This window comes from Oncorhynchus kisutch, linkage group LG3, assembly GCF_002021735.2.
Source record: "Oncorhynchus kisutch isolate 150728-3 linkage group LG3, Okis_V2, whole genome shotgun sequence".
NCBI lineage: Eukaryota > Metazoa > Chordata > Actinopteri > Salmoniformes > Salmonidae > Oncorhynchus > Oncorhynchus kisutch.
In genome coordinates, this window is record NC_034176.2 from 2,293,823 (window position 1) to 2,317,467 (window position 23,645).

Here is a 23,645-nt window from a genome sequence, read left to right on the forward strand (position 1 = left end):
GACATCACTTCCTGGAAAAATATAACCCCATGTGTCCCATTCATATATCAAAATATATGATCATACACAGGGAATGTGATCAATATACAGTTGAAGTCGAAACTTTACATACACTTAGGTTGGTGTCATTAAAACTTGTTTTTCACCCCCTCCACAAATGATGTACACCTTAGCCAATGATGAATCGAGTCATGCTTCTTCAGTAGTGGAATAAAGACAATTAGGCACTTGAATGTTGTAAATAAATGCTGTGTTGCAAATACTGGAGTGATCTATTATTATTATAGAATTGTTCATAGACCAATTTTTGCCGCTGCATTCACATGTAAAGTACACCGAAATTAAGTCGATCTGAACGCAGACGGAAGTCTTTGTGTAATTGTCTTTTCGACGACCTGAAAAATACATCTTTTCAACTTTTACTTTCGACCGAATCCGAATGTAGATTGGACGTCTTTTCAATTACATTTTGTTAGATAGGAAAGCATTAGCTTTGGTGAGGGGGAGCTAATGTCTTTAAAAGCTCTGTCATGGTTCCTCACACAAGTGTAGCTCAGAACTACAGTACTGCTACACTTCACCCCAATTTGACCTCCACCCTGTAAAGACAGATCACAGTCATTTCACTATTGTGACCAACTTGGGCTTCAAAACCTGAGTCTCCTGCTATTCACATGACTGTTGCCCACTGAGCTAAAGACAGTCTTCAGCACTGCAGGCAAGGGATACTCATCATCATCATTCATAGCTCCGAACCACCAGTCATACGAGTGTCTGCTAAAATGAATATTGTAGCGACCTCATTCTGGAATTCTTGGCTTAGCGGTTAATTAAGGTGTTGGCTTGACAGTTGCTGGACCTGGGATGAGTCAGTGGAGGCTATTGAGGGAAGGAGGACGGCTCATAATAATGTCAGGAACGGAGCTAATGGAATGGCATCAAACACATGGAAACCATGTGTTTGATGTATTTGATACCGTTCCACGGATTCCACTCCAGCCATTATCACCAGCCTGTCCTCCACAATTAAGGTACCACCAACCTCCTGTGGTACGAGCCCCAGTGGGGCTACCCCCTGAATTTGCTGTAATAGTTTTGTAAGAGAACATTTATATTTTTGACAACTTTTACTTTTACTTCACTACATTCCTAAAGAAAATAAAGTACTTTTTACAACATACATTTCCCTGACACCCAAAAGTACTAGTTACATTTGGAATGCTGAGCAGGACAGGAACATGGTCCAATTAACACACTAATCAAGAGAACATCCCAAAATGCATCTGCCTCTGATCTGGCAGACTAGACTCACTAAACACAAATGCTTTGTAAATTATGTCTGAGTGTTGGAGTGTGCCTCTGGTTATCCATTCATTAAAAAAAATTGGTACCGTCTCGTTTGCTTAATATAAGGAATTTGAAATGATTCATGCTTTTACCTTTGATACTTAATATTTTAGAAATTCAATTTACTTTCGATACTGAAAAATCAAATCAAATGTTATTTGTCACATCCACATGTTTAGCAGATGTTATTGCCGGTGTAGCGAAAATATACAGTACGTAATATCAAATACTCTTTTACTTTTACTCAAGTAATATTTTACTGGGTGACTTTCAAATTTACTTGAGTCATTTTCTATTTAAGTATGACAACTGGGTACTTTTTCCACCACTGATAATTTGATATTATGGTTTGGCCAAGTCGGTCGACATCGGAAAAAAATAAAAATAATCAGAGGCCTAATAGAACTACAATTCCCATGTATATCTGCATGCAGTGCGCATGTGCGCCTGGTCCATTTCCTGGTCCGACCTTCTCATATAAATACGCAGGGTTACAAGACAAGAGTTCGTCAGAAAATACGAACCCAATGATTCCTATATGTCCAGTGGTCTCCTTCACCTATGGTGAGTTAACGTTAATAAAAACGATTAAATTAGGTAACAAGACTTAACAATTAATAATTTATAACATTTACGAGGAAAGCTGGGGGTGGGTTTTGTCGGTGTGTCCTTGAAGTGCTCATTCTGCCTGTTTTAACGCCTCTGCAGTGTACTGTATGCGGGGGTCTTGCTTCAAACAGTAGCTAGCTACCTAACCCACCGTTCACCCTCGATGTATCTTTGTCCCCTTTCTGCAGTGCCCAGCCGGCTTGGTGAAGATGCCAAAATGGCTACCGGCAACTACTTTGGATTTACCCACGGTGGTGCTGCACAGTACAGGTAGGATATGACTCCTTGGAATTGGAAATATGCGATCCATCACCGAGGGAACCCAATTTTAAAGGACGGTCGGTGCTATCAGGGATCCTAGGGACCTTCACTACCTTTTAACCCTAACCTAATCAATCAAAAAAAATATACACTTCAATGGGGGGGGAGGGCACAAGTCCCAAGGATCCCGGACCTTTAAACAATTCCCCAGAGGAAGTTGCGGCCTCCACTTTGCCGTAATATCCTGTCCTCTTTGGGAAATGCACGTTTTGGTTCCACCTCCGATTTCATTTGAAGGTTACTTATACATATTCAATAATTGGTTGTGGGAAATTACGCATGGAGTTAATAATCAATCAATCAAATTTTATAATGCCCTTTTACATTTTTTAAATTATATATATATATATATATATATATATTTTTTTTTTTTTACATCAGCCGATGTCACAGTGCTGTACAGACACCCAGCCTAAAACCCCAAACAGTAAGAAATGTAGATGTAGAAGCACGGTGGCTAGGAATAAACATCAACAAATGGGGCACTGACAGCTGTCAGTGTAGCTAGCATGGTAACATTAGCAAACTAGCTATTTTGCTAACCATATGTAACTTAGCTAACTAGCTAATCAAATGAAAGTTTATTTGTCACGTGCGAACACAACAGGTGTAGTCGAACTTATAGTGAAATGCTTACTAACCAATAGTGATTTTCAAGTTTTAAAAAAAGGTATTAGGTGAACAACCATAAGTAAAGAAATGAAAACAGTGAAAAATAACAGTAGGGAGGCTATAATGTTATCTGTTGCTGTTAAAAAAAATGACTACATGGCATTCACAAAATTAGGTTCTGTAGCTGGATTTGTTAAGTCTCTTTGGTAAAACGTCATCACCGATGGAAACCACTGGAGTATCTTTTGAATTTACCATCTATTGTTATCTCAAGTTTTGTCATATTCCATAAATTGGCAAATCTGCCAGTTTATGCTTGATCCAAAAATATGGTCAGGGGCTTCGTCTGGAGGGGGTGAGCGGAGCATGCACAGGCCTAATTGATCTCCGTACCCCACATTTTGTGACAGTGCAGCTCTGCTCTGTTAGCTCCACATTGACATGATTGGTTGATGGTAGGTGGGGGCATCAGTTCCAGTATAAACACTCAACAGCTCTGCTCAGTATAAATGACCTGACTTCTGTAGATACAGAAGAGCCTTCAACTTCGCAGCGGTTTCTGATTTAATAAACAATGGTTGGTAGGTGGTAACATTAAAATAAAACCCAGTCCTGAAACTAAATGCAGCTGGAAAAATATATGTATTTATTTATTTTACCTTTATTTAACTAGGCAAGTCGGTTAAGAACAAATTCTTATTTACAATGACGGCCTACCAAAAGGCCTCCTGCGGTGAGTGCTGGGATAAACAATAAATATATAAAACACGCATCACGACAAGACAGACAACACAGCATGGTGACAACACAGCATGGTGACAACACAGCATGGTGACAACACAGCATGGTGGCAACACAGCATGGTGGCAACACAACATGGTGGCAACACATAACATGGTACAGACAACAGCACAAAGGGCAAGGAAGGTAGAGACAACAATACAATACGCAAAGCAGCCACAACTGTCAGTAAGAGTGTCCATGATTGAGTCTTTGAATGAGATTGAGATAAAACTGTCCAGTTTGAGTGTTTGTTGCAGCTCGTTCCAGTCGCTAGCTGCAGCGAACTGAAAAGAGGAGCGACCCAGGGATGTGTGTGCTTTGGGGACCTTTAACAGAAAGTGACTGTCAGAACGGGAGTTGTATGTGAAGGATGAGGGCTGCAGTAGATATCTCAGATAGGGGGGAGTGAGGGTTTTATAAATAAGCATCAACCAGTGGGTCTTGCGACAGGTATACAGAGATGACCGGTTCACAGAGGAGTATAGAGTGCAGTGATGTGTCCTGTAAGGAGAATTGGTGGAAAATCTGATGGCCGAATGGTAAAGAACATCTAGCTGTTCCAGAGCACCCTTACCTGCTGATCTGTAAATTATGTCATCTAGCATGGGTAGGATGGTCATCTGAATCAGGGTTAGTTTGGCAGCTGGGGTGAAAGAGGAGTGATTACGATAGAGGAAACTAAATCTAGATTGAACTTTAGCCTGCTTCTTTGATAAGTGTTGATAGAAGGATAGTGAAGATAGAGAAGGACAGTGTACCGTCTAGCCATACTCCCAAGTACGTGTATGAGGTGACTACCTCAAGCTCTAAAACCTCAGAGGTAGTAATCACACAGGTGGGGAGAGGGGCATTCTTCTTACCAAACCACATGACCTTTGCTTTGGAGGTGTTCAGAACAAGGTTTAGGGCAGAGAAAGCTTGTTGGACACTAAGAAAGCTTTGTTGTAGAGCATTTAACACAAAATCTGGGGAGGGGCCAGCTTAGTATAAGACTATCTTCTGCATATACAGTTGAAGTTGAAAGTTTACTTACACCTTAGCCAAATACATTTAAACTCTGTTTTTCACAATTCTTGACATTTAATCCTAGTAAAAATTCCCTCTCTTTGGTCAGTTAGAATCACCACTTTATTTTAAGAATGTGAAATGTCAGAATAATAGTAGTGATTTATTTCAGCTCACATTCCCAGTGGGTCAGAAGTTTACATACACTCAATTAGTATTTGGTAGCATTGCCTTTAAATTGTTTAACTTGGGTCAAATGTTTGAGGTAGCTTTCCACACATGTCCCAGAATAAGTTGGGTGAATTTTGGCACATTCCTCCTGACAGAGCTGGTGTAACTGAGTCAGGATTGTAGGTCTCCTAGCTCGCACACGCTTTTTCAGTTCTGCCTACAAATGTTCTATGGGATTGAGGTCAGGGCTTTGTGATGGCCACGCCAATACTTTGACTTTGTTGTCCTTAAGCCATTTTGCCACAATTTTGGAAGTATGCTTGGGGTCATTGTCCATTTGGAAGACCCATTTGCGACCAAGCTTTAACTTCCTGACTGATGTCTTGAGATGTTGCTTCAATAAATCCACATAATTTTCCACCCTCATGATGCCATCTATTATGCGAAGTGCACCAGTCCCTCCTGCAGCAAAGCACCCTCCACAACATGATGCTGCCATCCCTGTGCTTCACGGTTGGGATGGTGTCCTTTGGCTCGCAAGTCTCCCCCTTTTTCCTCCAAACATAACTATGGTCATTATGGCCAAACAGTTCTATTTTTGTTTCATCAGACCAGAGGACATTTCTCCAAAAAGTACGATCTTTATCCCCATGTGCAGTTACAAACCGTAGTCAGGCTTTTTTATGGTGGTTTGGAGCAGTGGGTTCTTCCTTGCTGAGCGGTCTTTCAGGTTATGTCGATATGGGACTCATTTTACTGTGGATATAGATACTTTTGTACTTGTTTCCTCCAGCATCTTCACAAGGTCCTTTGCTGTTGTTCTGGGATTGATTTGCACTTTTCGTACCAAAGTACGTTAATCTCTAGGAGACAGAACGCATCTCCTTCCTGAGTGGTATGACAGCTGCGTGGTCCCATGGTGTTTATACTTGTGTACTATTGTTTGTACAGATGAACGTGGTACCTTTAGGCGTTTTGGAAATTGCTCCCAAGGATGAACCATACTTGTGAAGGTCTCCAATTTTGTTTCTGAGGTCTTGGCTGATTTCTTTTGATTTTCCCATGATGTCAAGCAAAGAGGCACTGAGTTTGAAGGTAGACCTTGAAATGCATCCACAGGTACACCTCCAATTGACTCAAATGAAGTCAATTAGCCTATCAGAAGCTTCTAATGACATAATCTTCTAGAATTTTCCAAGCTGTTTAAAGTCACAGTCAACTTAGTGTATGTAAACTTCTGAACCACTGGAATTATGATACAGTGAGTTATAAGTTAAGTAATCTGTCTTTAAACAATTGTTGGAAATATTACTTGTCATGCATACAGTAGATGTCCTATCCCGACTTGCCAAAACTATCGTTTGTTAAAAAGAAATTTGTGGAGTAGTTGAAAAATGAGTTTTAATGACTCCAACCTAAGTGGATGTAAACCTCAGACTTCAACTGTAAATGGATGAGAGGTTCCTACTGCATGCTATGTTGATGTAAATTGAGAAGAGCGTGGGGCCTAGGATTGAGCCTTGGTGTCCTCCCTTGGCGACAGGCAGTGGCTGAGACAACATATGTTCTGACTTTATACACTGCAGTCTTTGAGAGAGGTAGTTGGCAAACCAGGCCAAAGACCCCTCAGTGACACCAATACTCGTTAGCCGGCCCACAAGAATGGAATGGTCTACTGTATCAAAAGCTTTGGCCATGTCAATAAAAATAGCAGCACAACATTGCTTAGAATCAAGGGCAATGGTGACATCATTGAGAACCCCAATGACAGCCCACTTATAGGTATCTCAGACAAGATTCTCTGGTCTGATGAAACCAAGATGAAACTATTTGGCCTAAATGCCAAGCGTCACATCTGGAGGAAACCTGTCACCATCCCTACGGTGAAGCATGGTGCATGCTGTGGGATGTTTTTCAGCGGCAGGAACTGGGATACTAGTCCGGATAGATGAACGGAGCAAAGTACAGAGAGATCCTTGATGGAATCCTGCCCCAGAGTGCTCAGGACCTTTGTCTGGGCGAAGGTTCACCTTCCAACAATCGCTGCCAAAAGTACTGACTAAAGGTTTTGAATACTTGTAATGTTTCAGTTTTTTTATTTGTAAAAATGTATCTATTGTGTGTAGGTTGACAAGGGGTAAAACTAAATACATTTTAGAACAAGGCTGTAATGTTATAAAATGTGGAAAATATCAAGGTCTGAATTCTTTCCGAATGAACTGTCTTTGTGTTATTTTTGCAATGACCGAGTTACTTAATTTGTTTTAATCTTTTGTTTATTTATAATTTCTTCCACTTTGACATTTTAGAGCATTTTGTGAACGTTTTTTAAAATCTCACTTTTTAACACAATGTCAAATCTAAGGGGTTTGAATACTTTTGCAAGACCCTGTATCTTGCTGTCACCTATCACAAACCTACCAAAAGCACAGCTAATCTAGAGTCCTTTTTAGAATGATTTGGTTTACTAGAACACCGCTGCTAATCTAGAGTCCTTTTAGAATGATTTGGTTTACTAGAACACAGCTAATCTAGAGTCCTTTTAGAATGATTTGGTTTACTAGAACACAGCTGCTAATCTAGAGTCCTTTTAGAATGATTTGGTTTACTAGAACACAGCTAATCTAGAGTCCTTTTAGAATGATTTGGTTTACTAGAACACAGCTGCTAATCTAGAGTCCTTTTAGAATGATTTGGTTTACTAGAACACAGCTAATCTAGAGTCCTTTTAGAATGATTTGGTTTACTAGAACACAGCTGCTAATCTAGAGTCCTTTTAGAATGATTTGGTTTACTAGAACACAGCTGCTAATCTAGAGTCCTTTTAGAATGATTTGGTTTACTAGAACACAGCTGCTAATCTAGAGTCCTTTTAGAATGATTTGGTTTACTAGAACACAGCTGCTAATCTAGAGTCCTTTTTAGAATGATTTGGTTTACTAGAACACAGCTGCTAATCTAGAGTCCTTTTAGAATGATTTGGTTTACTAGAACACAGCTGCTAATCTAGAGTCCTTTTAGAATGATTTGGTTTACTAGAACACAGCTGCTAATCTAGAGTCCTTTTAGAATGATTTGGTTTACTAGAACACAGCTGCTAATCTAGAGTCCTTTTAGAATGATTTGGTTTACTAGAACACAGCTGCTAATCTAGAGTCCTTTTAGAATGATTTGGTTTACTAGAACACAGCTGCTAATCTAGAGTCCTTTTAGAATGATTTGGTTTACTAGAACACAGCTGCAGTAGGCTATCCAAGTCGACTAAAGTTGATAACTTAGATTGTCGTACCAAGAGGATTGTGCCATTTAACCCATAAACACACAACAGTTTTAATGAGAAACAGTTCGGCCTATTAGGTGGTAATGTTTTAATGACCATTTTAGTTGTGGGGTGCCGTTTTTAAATGTTTTTCAGAGCAGTTTTCCTGCGTCTCTCTTTGAGAGCATGTTTTCCTGCGTCTCTTTTTGAGAGCAGTTTTCCTGCGTCTCTTTTTGAGAGCAGTTTTCCTGCGTCTCTTTTTGAGAGCATGTTTTCCTGTAGCAGCAGCTTAGAGCTCATTGATGGAAAGCCAAGACTATTCTTCATGGCATTAGCAGGCAGAGCATGGTGGCTCTTTCTGACCTGTCAGCATGCTGACCACTGGACAAAATGGCTTCACCCCCCCCCCCCCCCCCCCCTTCCCTTCCCTCTGTTGTCAGAGAGACCAATGGTGTGAAATCGTCCATAAGGAAATGAATGGGACAACGGTACACCATATCTTCAGTGATTTAATCTGTGTAGAAAACTTTATTTTAATAACTTTTCAAATGAGACAAATCACTAATTTTAAGCATTTAATCTATCCATTTTTCCAGATATATTACACCGGAAAAGGAAATGTGCTATTTTGTTGTCTTACTGAGTTTGGTTTTAACTATGAGAGAATTGGCATTAAACTACTTTTGACTAATTCTGAGTGCGCATGTTTCTCGACAGAATTCTACTCATTTTGTGGAATGGTCTGTTATGATATCTGGTTCATATATGACCAAAATGCTGCCTGTGATACTCCATGTTTCTGCTGCTTTGCAGGTGGCTGTTTTGGGTAGAGATCAGGTATAACTGAAATGTCTGCTTTTTATTTTTTATGCTAAATCTACCTCTAAGTATTATTTGTTATGGGATTAGGATCCCCATTTAGATGTAGCTAAAGCAGCGGGTCCTGGGGATGAAACGGGACATAATACAGAACATTAATAGACCAGAAAGGACAGAACTCCACAGAGCTCCGACAGGGACATTGACCCACGTCGTTGTTGTTGTTGTGACTCTGTACTGCAGCACTTTGGATTTCTAATGATACAATGTGACTGAGGTTTAAGTGCAGATTGTCAGCTTTTTAATTTGAGGGTATTTTCATATCAGGTGAGCTGTTTAGACAATTACAGCATGTCTCTTTTTTTATTTTTTTAGGTGTAGTAAAAAGTTTATTTGTCACATTCATACCAATCGATGTCTACGTCAAGCTTGTCAGTACAAATGTTCTGTTTTTGTTTTGGTTATATTTCAGGTTAAAAAAATATAAAAAAAATTGCACCGATTAGAAAGAAATAGTTGATATTGTGTCGCTTTTTTAAAGTTGTAAATAAGAATATAATATATTTCTAAACACTTCATTTAAAGTGGCTGCTACCATAATTTACAAATAATCCTGACTGAATCATGAATACTTGAGTGAGGAATGTTAGATGCACAAATATCATATGAGGGATGTTAACCCCTCACCATTACAGGAACAGGGAATGTAAACCTTCCAATCCCGGAGACATGTTAACCCCTCACCATTACAGGAACAGGGAATGTAAACCTTCCAATCCCAGAGACATGTTAACCCCTCACCATTACAGGGAATGTAAACCTTCCAATCCCAGAGACATGTTAACCCCTCACCATTACAGGAACAGGGAATGTAAACCTTCCAATCCCAGAGACATGTTCACCCCTCACCATTACAGGAACAGGGAATGTAAACCTTCCAATCCCAGAGACATGTTCACCCCTCACCATTACAGGAACAGGGAATGTAAACCTTCCAATCCCAGAGACATGTTAACCCCTCACCATTACAGGGAATGTAAACCTTCCAATCCCAGAGACATGTTAACCCCTCACCATTACAGGGAATGTAAACCTTCCAATCCCAGAGACATGTTCACCCCTCACCATTACAGGAACAGGGAATGTAAACCTTCCAATCCCAGAGACATGTTAACCCCTCACCATTACAGGAACAGGGAATGTAAACCTTCCAATCCCAGAGACATGTTAACCCCTCACCATTACAGGAACAGGGAATGTAAACCTTCCAATCCCAGAGACATGTTAACCCCTCACCATTACAGGAACAGGGAATGTAAACCTTCCAATCCCAGAGACATGTTAACCCCTCACCATTACAGGAACAGGGAATGTATATTTGTTGGCTGTGATATTTATGCCTCTAACTTTCTCCCTAAATAAACGTAACTCGGAGCAAACCTTCCAATCTCAGAGGGATTGGGGAATTTTATTTTATTTTTTATTTTTTTTACAGACACTTGACTGCTATTCAACCAGATTTTCCACATGGATCGAACTGTTGCTTCTGGTAAGGGTAACTAGCTGCTAACTCTAGCAGGCTAGTAACTGCATGTCACTAGTCGAACACTGAACTTATCACTGCGGGAAAAGCTGAAACATCAATCAATGGTCGAGTCAGTTCCACTTTCATATATTTTTTTTGCGGCAACATTTTTAAATGGGGGAAAAAAAGTTATTGCAAATTCAGCAGGGTAGCCTAGTGGTTAGAGCGTTGTACTAGTAAGGAATACTTTCTGAATGCACTGTATGCCGAGGGATTTCACGTGTTTTCAAAACTGTGTACATACCGTCACAAGCAAACACCAAGGCGCCGCTCTGCAAACTGTAGCATTAATCCTCTCACCGAGAGCAGTCTTTCTTTCGCGGGTGTCGTTAACCAAGCATGTTTTTAAAGCGAAATATCACAACCATGTCGTTGTCCCACATTTTGTATTTTTACAGCCTGAATTTATAATAGAATAAAATATATACAGTGGATTTTTTTTTAATTTAAAACTTTTTACAAATGAATAAAAAATATTAAGTCAAGTATTTAAACACTTGTTTACAAATAATAAGTTCAGGAGTAAATTTCACAAACATCCCATAATAAGTTGCACTGTGTGCAATAATAGTATTTAACATGTACTTTTAAATCACTACCTTCATCTCCACATGCATATCTGTAAGGTCGAGCAGTGAATTTCAACCACAAAGACCAGGTAGGTTTTCCAATGCCTCGCAAGGAAGGGTACCTCTTGGTAGCAAGCATTGAATATCCCTTTGAGCATGGGTGATGTTATTATTTACACTTTGGATGGTGTATCAATACACCCAGTCACTACAAACATACAGGCGTCTTTCCTAACTCAGTTCCCGGAGAGAAAGGAAACTGCTCAGGGATTTCACCATGAAGCCAATGGTGACTTTAAAACAGAGTTTAATGGCTGTGATAAGAGAACTGAGGATGGATCAACAACACTGTACAGAAAACAAGTATTCCAAAACATGAATCCTGTTTGCAACAAGGCACTTAAGTTATACTGCAAAAAAAATGTGATGAAGCAATTCAGTTTTTGTTCTGAATACAAAGTGTTATGTTTGGGGGAAAATCCAATATACGTTACTGAGTACTAGTGACCTTTCGGCAGGACAACAAACTAAAACATGAAGACAAATCTACACTGGAGTTGCTTACCAAGTCCAAGTTAGTTTTGACTTAAGTCTACTTGAAATCTACGGCCTGAATGGTTGTCCAGCAATGATCAACAACCTATTTGACAAAGCTTGAAGAATTTAGAAAATAATAATTGGCAAATGTTGGCCAATCCAGGTGTGGAAAGCCCTTAGACTTACCCAAAAACACACACAGCTGTAACCGCCGCCAAAGTTGCTTCTACAAAGTATTGACTCAGAGGTATGAATAATTACGTAAATTCGATTTCTGTATTTAATTTTCTATATATATATATATATATATATATATATATATATATATATATATTGAAAGTTCACTGTCATTATGGTGTATTGTCTGTAAATTGGGTTAGAGAATTTTATTTAATTCACTTCAAATTCACGCTGTAATCCCTGGCCACGTCGTCCGTGCTGACCAGCTGGTGGGCATCTTCTCTGACATATGCAACGGTGTCCCTCTCCCAGGCTGTCGACCTGTTTTCCAAGGACACCATCACAGTGTCCAATATGATCAATCTGACTGTCGCACTTACCTCGGTTCATCATGAAGTGCTTTGAGAGGCTGGTCATTAAGGCCAGCATGTCAGGCCCACTGGACCCATTCCAATCAGCCTCCCGCTCCAGCAGATCCACGGAAGATGCTATTTCCATCACTATTCACACAGCCCTAACACACCTGGACAACAGGAACACCTATATGAGAATGTTGTTCATTGACTACAGTTCAGCATTCAACACCATTGTTTCCCTCCAAGCTCAGAGCTCTGGACACCACCCTCTGCCACTGGGTCCTGGTCTTCCTGACGGGCAGACCACCGGCCGACGTGAGGATCGGCAACACCTCCTCCACTCGTAACACAGGTGTACTGGTGTACTCCTGGTTCACCCACGACTACGAGGTGATGCGTAACAAACTCCGTCAAGTGTGCTGACGACACCACTGTTATAGGCCTGATGATCAACGACGAGTCGGCCTATAGAAAGTAGGGGTCTACTTATCTCCCACAACAATTTTTTGCTAACTAGCTAGCTACATTTCCATGAATGTTTGTTATAACATTTATTTAGTTATAGTTGGTTCAGAGTGTTTGATATTTCAACCTGCGTGTCCGGACCTCGTCTGGTGTGGATGGACATAATCAACATGGCGTACGTGCCCGGTGTAGTCAGCATCGTCAAAGACCCCACACATCCCAGCCACGGGCTGTTCACTCCCTTAGCGCCTGCCCAACGGTATCAGAACATGATGTCTGATACCATTTAGGCTCTGAGTTTCTGTCTACAAGCCATCAGACTGCTGAACAGTTAAACTGGACTGACCTGCTCTGATTCCACACACACATCACAACTGCTACTACTAACCTTGTTCTTCATCTTCACAATTTTAAACACTTGCTCCTTCTCCTTTTTGAACCGGCAAGTAAGCGTTTCATTGGCTGGTGTATCCCGTACATACGATTTTTAATAAAACATGAAGCGTGACCAGCCATTTTGAATTATTAAAACGGGCTCATTGAGACTGACATCAAGATGGATGCCCTTCTTCTTATAGACCAGACCTCTCTGCACATCTTGGAATTCAGAGGCAAGAGGAATTAGTTGGCGTTTAGAAAGGCAGTGTTTGTCGGCATGGTGACACGACTTGCATGTGAACGTTCTGTAGTTGATTTTCTTCTATGTTTTGAGGAATGGGCACGCAAGTGCGAGGCTATATGGGTAATAAATGCAAGGCTATATGGGTAATAAATGCAAGGCTAGATGGGTAATAAATGCAAGGCTAGATGGGTAATAAATCCATACTGTGATTTAAATTGACTGAGTTGACGCATTTAATGAATAAAAACTTGTAGGCGTCTTTTTAAAATATTTTTAATGACTTTTTTTAAACTACTACCATACAAAAATTTATGCAACATGCAACAATTTCAAATTATTTTGTCATTTAACCTTATTTTTATTTAGAATTAGATTTATTTACGAACTAATTCTTATTGACAATGACTGCCTACCCCGGACGACGCTGGGCCAATTGTGTGCCGCCCTATTGACTCCCAATCACGGCCAGATGTGATACAGCCTGGATTTGAACCAGGGTCTGTAGTGACGTCTCTTGCGCTGAGATGCAGTGTCTTAGATCTCCAATCGGGAGCCCACTAGACGGACCTGGTCAACGGTAGTGCTTAGTCTGTGTGTTGGAAGGAGTAGGCCAGGGGCTACACACTGCTCTCCTCCACTCAGAGACCTCTTTTGGTCTGCTGCTCATCAGGGAAATAATCAAAGGATTTTCCTGAATACCTCCATTCTCTCGCCTCCGCGCTTTGCCTTTCTCTCTCTCTCTCTGTCGCTCGTTCTCTCTCTCTGTCGCTCGTTCTCTCTCTCTGTCGCTCGTTCTCTCTCTCTGTCGCTCGTTCTCTCTCTGTCTCTCTCTCTGTCGCTCGTTCTCTCTCTCTGTCGCTCGTTCTCTCTCTCTCTCTCTCTCTCTCTGTCGCTCGTTCTCTTTCCTGTTCTTTCTTTCCTTTCCTATTTCAACACCTCCCCATTTTTGATGCAGTGATTTCTCTCTTGCTCATCACTCAGTGAGTGTTGTCAAATATTCAAGGCATTCCTTAAATCATTCTTCATTTTTAAACATGCCGACGGCCTGACATCTTTCAACAGGGTAATTTTTAGAAACCTAAGGAAGCATACAAGGCTGGCTTTCATTTCCTAAATTGATAAAACATGTATCTTATTAAATTGATGAATGATATAGGTCCTTCAAACTGTATGCCAGTGCATTTGTTTTCATTGTTCCCCTCTAATCAGGGACTCATTTAGACCTCCTGGGACACCAGAGGCGATTGCCCTCTAATTGTAGTTGACACATTGGTCTTTGACTCAACCGTCTTGAAGTGGGAGTTGAGCCAATCAGTGGACTTGTGGCGAGGAGAAACAACTATCTCGCTCTCCTCCCCCCTGTAGTACTATGACTATCAAAGATTGTGGATAAGAAGTTTACCATGGGGGGTCTGTTCCTGTCTGCTTAAGGGTGTGGCTCCCCTATAGGCACCAATGCGATAGCAGCTGGGTCTGGTCGACTTACTAAATGGATTTGAATTTGAGGCAGAAAGATGCAGGGGAAAAAAGCAGGGAGTGGGGTGTCTTGCTTCCTCTTCCGAGCTTGACGGCAGCAGCCCAGTTCTCCACTTTGTCCTTCGATTCCATCTAATTTGAGGGAGGGGGGAGTAGAGAAAATGGAGAACGAAACTGTTTGCCTAAAGTGTATGTTTGTCAAGCAAATAACCACTATTTTGTAGTTAGCTACAGCGTTGTTTTAGTTAAATAAGTGAACACACATGCTTTGATATCATCGGTAAGTTTGGCGTGTGAGCGTATTGACGAGCAAGGAAAAGTGCCCGCGCGGCGTTGCGCTAGTTAGGGTGCCCGCCGCGGCAGAGAGCTGTTCCGGCTAATACCTGTCCTTCACAGAAAGTTAGTCTGGATGTTTTAATCCGTTGTGGATCTTGACCTCTTCGTATAGCTTGGAGGTCAACAAGTAGTGATGTCATAATAGTCAGGTCACCGACGACAACAAGGCATGTTGATCTGATGGATAAGGTCAGGGATGGCGATCTGAAACAAGCTCCATATAGCCCTAGTTGAGTTCAGTTTTCACATTTTCTACAGTAAAATGGACATTGACTCCAGTAATTAAATGATTCAGAACAACATTTTAAGCAAGTTTACTTCTTCTGCTAGATTATCCACATAAAGACACTGACTAATTTAGAATAATCATTAGCCCTAAATTTAACCCCCCCAAAAAATGTCTTTGAGACCATCTCAATTTAATTTAGGATTCACCATTGTTCAAGACTCTGTACTCTAGGTTTCAGGAAATGACAAATTAAATGTAAAATAAAAAAATGCTCCAAATTCCTTAGGGGGAAGTTGACTCACACCCTCCGGACCTCCCCCTACCCATCCTTGGCCTACATCAGCACCACCACAATGTCGCCACAGCCTCGGTACTGACTTTCCTTCTCAGCAGAGTCAGACCTGATCTCTCTCTCTCTCTCTCTCTCTCTCCTTCTCCAGTCAGCAGCCAGCTGCGGGGGTGGCCTACACCCACCCTACCACCGTGGCCAGCTACACCGTACACCAGGCACCGATGGCAGCCCACTCCGTGGCAGCAGCCTACGCTCCCACCGGCGCCACAGTCGCCGTAGCCAGGCCTGCCCCTGTCGCCGTGGCAGCAGCAGCCACTGCCGCAGCCTACGGAGGGTACCAGGCGGCGCACGCCACCGCTGACTACGGCTACGCACGCCAGCCGGACGTCCCCCCGCCGCCCCCCCCTGTCACGTCCCAGAACTACCAGGTAGGATACCAGGTAACTAACATCCCACCTCGATGTTATATTCAACATGTTAGTCTTTTGGAGTGTTCATTTCATCTTTAAAGCTTTCTTAAACCCGGGCTGGGTGGTGTTCTGAGGCAGTTTTAACACTAGTCCAAAAAGGGTTGCAGAACAGCATTGGGGGGGGAATTTTAAGCCTCAGGATTTTTTTTTTTTTTTAATAGATATTTTAAAAATATTTAAAGTCACACAGAAGTTGTTATTCCTCACCCCAAGAATCTTCAAGTTGATTGAATCAAGGTGTTGGACCTCACATCTGCTTGTTTGTTATTCTGTGAAAGTCTCCGTCAATCTGGAGCCCAGATGCTGTTGGGCTGAAGGATGGAGAGAACTACTTTGGTTTAAACTGCAGCTTGTGATTTTATTTTTAACCTCCGATAACTCCTCTGTCAGTGGTGATCACAACTCTACTGATAGACGGTTTATTTTAATTACTATTCATTCATATGCTGTGATGACTAGACTAAATATGTATTTAATTAAGCACATTGTCTGTGTCTACTAGTCTAAAGAAGTCCCCTAATGAACTCATGACCTGTAGCTAAAGGCTACTTCGGACCTTCTCCCAGTGTGCAGCTGCACATTCCCCAGCATGGATTAAACAAAGTGAAATAATCAGGATGCTGAATGTACTGAAACAGCCCAACATCTCTGTGGTGTTTGTTTCCCCTCCTCCTCCGTGTTTCTTTTCCCTGACTCCACTGTGTCTCTGTTTTACAGGACTCCTCCTCCTCCGTGTTTCTTTTCCCTGACTCCACTGTGTCTCTGTTTTACAGGACTCCTCCGTGTTTCTTTTCCCTGACTCCACTGTGTCTCTGTTTTACAGGACTCCTCCTCCTCCGTGTTTCTTTTCCCTGACTCCACTGTGTCTCTGTTTTACAGGACTCCTCCTCCTCCGTGTTTCTTTTCCCTGACTCCACTGTGTCTCTGTTTTACAGGACTCCTCCTCCTCCGTGTTTCTTTTCCCTGACTCCACTGTGTCTCTGTTTTTCAGGATTCCTACTCCTACGTACGGTCCACGGCCCCAGCGGTAACCTACGACCCCAAGCAGTACTACCAGCAACCCGTAGCTAGCTCTGCGGTAGCCGCTGCGGTGGCCGTACAGCCCCAACCCACAGCCGAGTCCTACTACCAGACCGCCTCCCTTAACACCTCCTGGGACACCACGTGGAAGAAATCCCTACCAGGTGATGGCGGTCAGATAGTTACTAGATCAATTAAATGTGTTTTTCCAGAAAGCCTTTTTTTTTTTCGTCAACAGATATCACAAAGTGCTTTACGGGACACCCTGCCTAAAACCCCAGAGCGATGCACAACTTCATTCCTTTTCCTTAGTTTTTTACACATTTCATTGAATAAATGTTGATGCTTGTACTAGAATGAAAATGATTCATTCCTTTTATCCATAGTCACTTGGATGGAGACTATTTCAGTAACATTCTACTGTATTGGTCCCATGTTTATCCAGTATTCTACTGTATTGTTCCCATGTTTATCCAGTATTGTAGTATTCTACTGTATTGGTCCCATGTTCATCCAGTATTGTAGTATTCTACTGTATTGTTCCCATGTTTATCCAGTATTGTAGTATTCTACTGTATTGGTCCCATGTTCATCCAGTATTGTAGTATTCTACTGTATTGTTCCCATGTTTATCCAGTATTGTAGTATTCTACTGTATTGTTCCCATGTTTATCCAGTATTGTAGTATTCTACTGTATTGGTCCCATGTTTATCCAGTATTGTAGTATTCTACTGTATTGGTCCCATGTTAATCCAGTATTCTAATATTGTATCCAGTATTGTAGTATTCTACTGTATTGGTCCCATGTTTATCCAGTATTGTAGTATTCTACTGTATTGGTCCCATGTTTATCCAGTATTGTAGTATTCTACTGTATTGGTCCCATGTTTATCCAGTATTGTAGTATTCTACTGTATTGGTCCCATGTTAATCCAGTATTCTAATATTGTATCCAGTATTGTAGTATTCTACTGTATTGGTCCCATGTTTATCCAGTATTGTAGTATTCTACTGTATTGGTCCCATGTTAATCCAGTATTCTAATATTGTATCCAGTATTGTAGTATTCTACTGTATTGGTCCCATGTTTATCCAGTATTGTAGTATTCTACTGTATTGGTCCCAGGTTCATCCAGTATTGTAGTATTCTACTGTATTGGTCCCATTTTTATCCAGTATTGTAGTATTCTACTGTATTGGTCCCATTTTAATCCAGTATTCTAATATTGTATCCAGTATTGTAGTATTCTAATATTGTATCCAGTATTGTAGTATTCTACTGTATTGGTCCCATGTTAATCCAGTATTCTAATATTGTATCCAGTATTGTAGTATTCTACTGTATTGGTCCCATGTTAATCCAGTATTCTAATATTGTATCCAGTATTGTAGTATTCTACTGTATTGTTCCCATGTTTATCCAGTATTGTAGTATTCTACTGTATTGGTCCCATGTTAATCCAGTATTCTAATATTGTATCCAGTATTGTAGTATTCTACTGTATTGGTCCCATTTTTATCCAGTATTGTAGTATTCTACTGTATTGTTTATCCAGTATTGTAGTATTCTACTGTATTGTTCCCATGTTTATCCAGTATTGTAGTATTCTACTGTATTGGTCCCATGTTAATCCAGTATTCTAATATTGTATCCAGTATTGTAGTATTCTACTGTATTGGTCCCATGTTTATCCAGTATTGTAGTATTCTACTGTATTGGTCCCATGTTTATCCAGTATTGTAGTATTCTACTGTATTGGTCCCATGTTAATCCAGTATTCTAATATTGTATCCAGTATTGTAGTATTCTAATATTGTATCCAGTATTGTAGTATTCTACTGTATTGGTCCCATGTTAATCCAGTATTCTAATATTGTATCCAGTATTGTAGTATTCTACTGTATTGTTCCCATGTTTATCCAGTATTGTAGTATTCTACTGTATTGGTCCCATGTTAATCCAGTATTCTAATATTGTATCCAGTATTGTAGTATTCTACTGTATTGGTCCCATGTTTATCCAGTATTGTAGTATTCTACTGTATTGGTCCCATGTTAATCCAGTATTCTAATATTGTATCCAGTATTGTAGTATTCTATTGTATTGGTCCCATGTTTATCCAGTATTCTAATATTGTATCCAGTATTGTAGTACTGTACTTAACAGGTGAACTCTTGACCAACATCAAGCTCTCTCCTCCTGCAGCCCCTAAGACAGGCTACACAGCTTTTGAGAGACGTACATTAAGAATCAGTCTCTGCTTCTCCCTCTCAGCCCCGAAGACAGGCTACAGCCAGGCCAGTCTGACCCCCTACACCCAGACGCAACAGTCTCGTCAGGTGACGGCCATCAAGCCTGTCACTCCCTCCCCAGCTTCTTCCACATTCTCCATTTACCCCGTGTCCACTGTACAGCCTGTGGCTGCCGTCGCCTCCGTCGTCCCCTCCTACTCTCAGAGCCCCACCTACTCCACCAACGCGGTCACGTACTCTGGTAAGCACGACATGCAAGCCGTAACCAGCATGCACTACCTGCCAACTACCTACTCAACCAACGCAGTCACGTACTCCCAGAGTCCTACGTATAGTACCAACCCCGTCGCCTACTCTGGTAAGCATTCTAATACAAAATACATGTATAGAATTCCCACCCAGGTTTTCCAGATATATTTTTGGTTTCTGGAGGAAGCTCCAACTGAGAATCCTTCAGCTCCAACAAAGCCTTCTGGGAAATCTAATAGGAATCCTGGGATTGTTACTGGAAATGTGTAATTGCGCCACGCATTGCCTCCCCAACTGTCCGGCTCCTGGCCTGTGCAAAGTTGGAAGTTAGATGTGTGGGAATTAACCCCCCCCCCTCTCTCTTCTCTCCACCCCTCCCCAAGGTACGTCGTACTCGGGCTACGAGGCTGCGGTGTACTCTGCTGCTTCTACCTACTACCAGCAACAACAGCAGCAGCAGAAACAGGCTGTGGCGGCTGTCGCAGCTTCAGCAGCCTGGACAGGCAGCTCCTTCACCAAGAAACCTCCCTTCCAGGTCCATATTTCTAACCCAATGTTTTCTGACTGCAGTGAGCTCCAAAAGTATTAGGACAGTGACGATGTTTTGAATTTGTTTTGGGTTCTGTTTTCCAGCACTTTGGATTTTGAATTGATACTAATGAGGTTAAAAGACTGTCAGCTTTAATCTGAGGGGATTTTCATCCATATTGGGTGAACTGATGTTTTTGTAAATAGTCCTCACTTTTGGTCCCCTAAAAAGGATCGGACAAATTCACACGTAGGAAAACGGGTCCCATATAAATTAATGTATGTTGTGTCGTTTTGGAGTCAATTGTATTGCAAATAAGAATATAATATGTTTCTAAACACCCCTACATGAATGTGGATGCTACCATGATTACAGATTATCCTGAATTAATCGTGAATAATGAGTGCTTTTGGGCCATTAAATACGTTTGGTCTCTTAAAATTGGGGGACAATGTACAAAAAGTTCTGTACTTCCTAAACGGTTCAACCCTATATGGATGAAAATACCGTTAAATTAAACCTCATTTTATTTAAAATCCAAAGTGCTGAACTATAGAGCCAAAACAAATTTAAGTGTGTGTGTGAATAAAATATCCCAGAAATATTCCATACGCACAAAAAGCTTATTTCTCTCAAATTTGTTTACATCCCTGTTCGTGATCATTTCTCATTTGCCAAAATAATCCATCCACCTGACAGGTGTGGCATATCAAGAGGCTGATTAAAGAGCTTAAAAATCAAAATGGTCCTCATTTGCAACGCTCACGGAGGCTAACTGCCTCTGGAAGCAACGTCAAGAACTGTTCGTCAAGAGCTTCATGAAATGGGTTTCCATGGCCGAGCAGCCGCATACAAGGTCTAAGATCACAATGCGCAATGCCAAGCGTCGGCTGGAGGGGTGTAAAGCTTGTGGCCATTGGACTCTGGAGCAGTGGAAATGCGTTCTCTGGAGTGATGAATCACGCTTCACCATCTGGCAGTCCGATGGATGAACTTGGGTTTAGCGAATGCCAGGAGAACGCTACCTGCCCCAATGCATAGTGCCAACTGTAAAGTTTGGTGGAGGAGAAATAATGGTCTGGGACTGTTTCATGGTTCAGGCCCCTTAGTACCAGTGAAGGGAAATCTTAACGCTACAACATACAATGACATTCTAGATTATTCTGTTCTTCCAACTTTCTAGCAACAGATTGGGGAAGGCCCTTTCCTGTTTCAGCATGACAATGCCCCTGTGCACAAAGCGAGGTCCATACAGAAATGGTTTGTTGAGATCGGTGTGGAAGAATTTGACTGGCCTGCACATAGCCCTGACCTCAACCTCGTCAAATACCTTTGGGGTGAATTGGAACGCCGACTGCGAGCCCAACATCAGGTCCCGACCTCTTGTGGCCTTTAAATAAAGAAAAGGTTAACTAGGCAAGTCTTGTGCGCTGCCCTGTGGGACTCCCAAATCCATGGCCGGATGTGATACAGCCTGGATTCGAACCGGGGACTGTATTGACTCCTCATACAGTGCCTTGGACTGCTGCGCCACTCAGGGGCCCATTACACTGATTTTGAAGTGGATTTAACAAGTGACGTCAATAAGGGATCATATCTTTCAACTGATCAGTCTTTGTCATGGAAAGAGCAGGTGTTCTTTGTTTTGTCCAGTCAGTATTTTATCATATTTTTACCCCCCCCCCCCCAACCCCCCCCCCCTTCCAGAGCAAGCAGCTGAAACCCAAGCAGCCCCCCAAACCACCACAGATCCACTACTGTGATGTCTGCAAGATCAGCTGCGCAGGGCCCCAGGTGAGTTTAGAGAACACCTGTAGCCAGGACCCCAGGTGAGGTTAGAGAACACCTCTGTCCCCTCACTCAATCCATCAGTCTTTCATCCATCTCTCCTCACTTATCTTCAGATCAGCATCTTTTCTTCTTTCTGTCCATCTAACCCTCCTTTTCAGCCCTTTTCTCATACCTACCTGTCCTTAGGTTAGCACACTCAAGCTACCTGCCTGTCATTAGGTTAGCACAGAGACTCATGCTACCTGCCTGTCCTTAGCTTTAGCTCTATCTAGAGAGAACTGATTTCTCCCTCTCATCCACCCAGACCTACAAGGAGCACCTGGAGGGCCAGAAGCACAAGAAGAAGGAGGTGGCCCTGAAAGTCTCACAGAGCAGCAGCAGCAGCAGTAGTGGAGGTGGAGGAGGCTCAGCCCGGGGGACTCAGAACCAGCTCCGCTGTGAGCTCTGTGACGTCTCCTGCACCGGGGCAGATGCATACGCTGCACACATCCGAGGAGCCAAGCACCAGAAGGTAAGCTCCTTGGTCAAATGGATTTATAAAGTATCCGTGGTTGTCACAGTGGTTTAGAGTTACCCGGCCTGTGAGTGTTTGGTCACTCACTTAGTCTATTATGACATCACTCTGCAGTGTCGTGTTGATTCCATAACATATGCTAATATTAATGCTCATCAAGTGACATCAATAAGGGATCATAGCTTTCACCTGGTCAGTCAGTGTCATGGAAAGAGCAGGTGTTCCTCATGTTTTGTACACCACTGAGTGAGTGGAGAAAAACAATGTAAATTTGATGAACTGACTTGCCACGTTGAAAGTCTCTGCGCTCTTAAGTACGGGCCATTCTACTGCCAATGTTTGTCTATGGAGATTGCATGGCTGTGTGCTCTTTTGTACACACGTCAGCAACAGGTGTGGCTGAAATGGCCGAATCCACTAAGTGTGTGTGTTTGGACACACCTACTCATTCAAGGGTTTTTCTTTATTTTTTACTATTTTCTACATTGTAGAATAATAGTGAAGACATCAACACTATGAAATAACATACATGGAATCACGTAGTAACCAAAAAAGTGTTAAACAAATCAAAATATATGTTAGATTCTTCAAACTAGCTACCCTTTGCCTTGATGACAGCTTTGTAAACTCTTGGCTCTCTCAAGCAGCTTCATGAGGAATGTTTTTCCAACAGTCTTGAAGGAGTTCCCACATATGCTGAGCACTTGTTGGCTGCTTTTCCTTCAATCTGCGATCCAGCTCAACCTAAACAGTCTCAATTGGGTTGAGGTCGGGTAATTGCAGAGGCCAGGTCATCTGATGCAGTACTCCGTCACTCTCCTTCTTGGTCATATAGCCCTTACACAGCCTGGAGGTGTGTTGGGTCATTGTCCTGTTGAAAAACAAATGATAGTCCCACAAAGTAAATGTGGACCGTTCATCCAATTGGAATTGCGCGCAGTTGCGTCTGTATTAACTTGTAGCCTGTGAGAGACCCGATCGATCACGTGATGGAGAGACGCTTCGGATTGCGCAGCACACTCCCGGAGAAGGGTACAACACAGCACTCCGGTCCGTAAAGGGGATGCCGCCATGAAATTTGAGGCATTATCAAGTGCTTGTCAAATTGTGAATGAGAGACTGATGAAGTATGTACAGTACAGCCTGTGCAAAAAAAACAAAGCAGAGCTCATGCCTTTCAAGCAACTTTTTTTTTCAAATCACAGGTGCCAAATAAAACCGGTGTAGACCTTACTGTGAAATGCT

At 41.8% G+C, this 23,645-nt stretch overlaps 1 protein-coding gene across 9 annotated transcripts in view; it reads left to right on the forward strand.

Moving 5' to 3' along the window:
* Nucleotides 1-1,803: 1,803 nt before the first annotated feature.
* zfr (zinc finger RNA binding protein) overlaps nucleotides 1,804-23,645 on the forward strand; it is a 45,935-nt gene continuing 24,093 nt past the window's right edge. For 2 of the 9 annotated variants that reach the window (XM_031816570.1, XM_031816579.1), the window contains exons 1-9: nucleotides 1,804-1,911; nucleotides 2,145-2,226; nucleotides 10,422-10,475; nucleotides 15,722-16,013; nucleotides 17,035-17,227; nucleotides 19,340-19,675; nucleotides 19,950-20,101; nucleotides 21,803-21,889; nucleotides 22,191-22,397. In XM_031816570.1, coding sequence (XP_031672430.1) covers nucleotides 1,875-1,911; nucleotides 2,145-2,226; nucleotides 10,422-10,475; nucleotides 15,722-16,013; nucleotides 17,035-17,227; nucleotides 19,340-19,675; nucleotides 19,950-20,101; nucleotides 21,803-21,889; nucleotides 22,191-22,397 — 1,440 coding nt within the window. In that variant the 5' untranslated portion in view covers nucleotides 1,804-1,874. The remainder of the gene's footprint in view (nucleotides 1,912-2,144; nucleotides 2,227-10,421; nucleotides 10,476-15,721; nucleotides 16,014-17,034; nucleotides 17,228-19,339; nucleotides 19,676-19,949; nucleotides 20,102-21,802; nucleotides 21,890-22,190; nucleotides 22,398-23,645) is intronic. The other 7 variants (XM_031816583.1, XM_031816584.1, XM_031816578.1 and 4 more) reach the window with 6 other exon arrangements.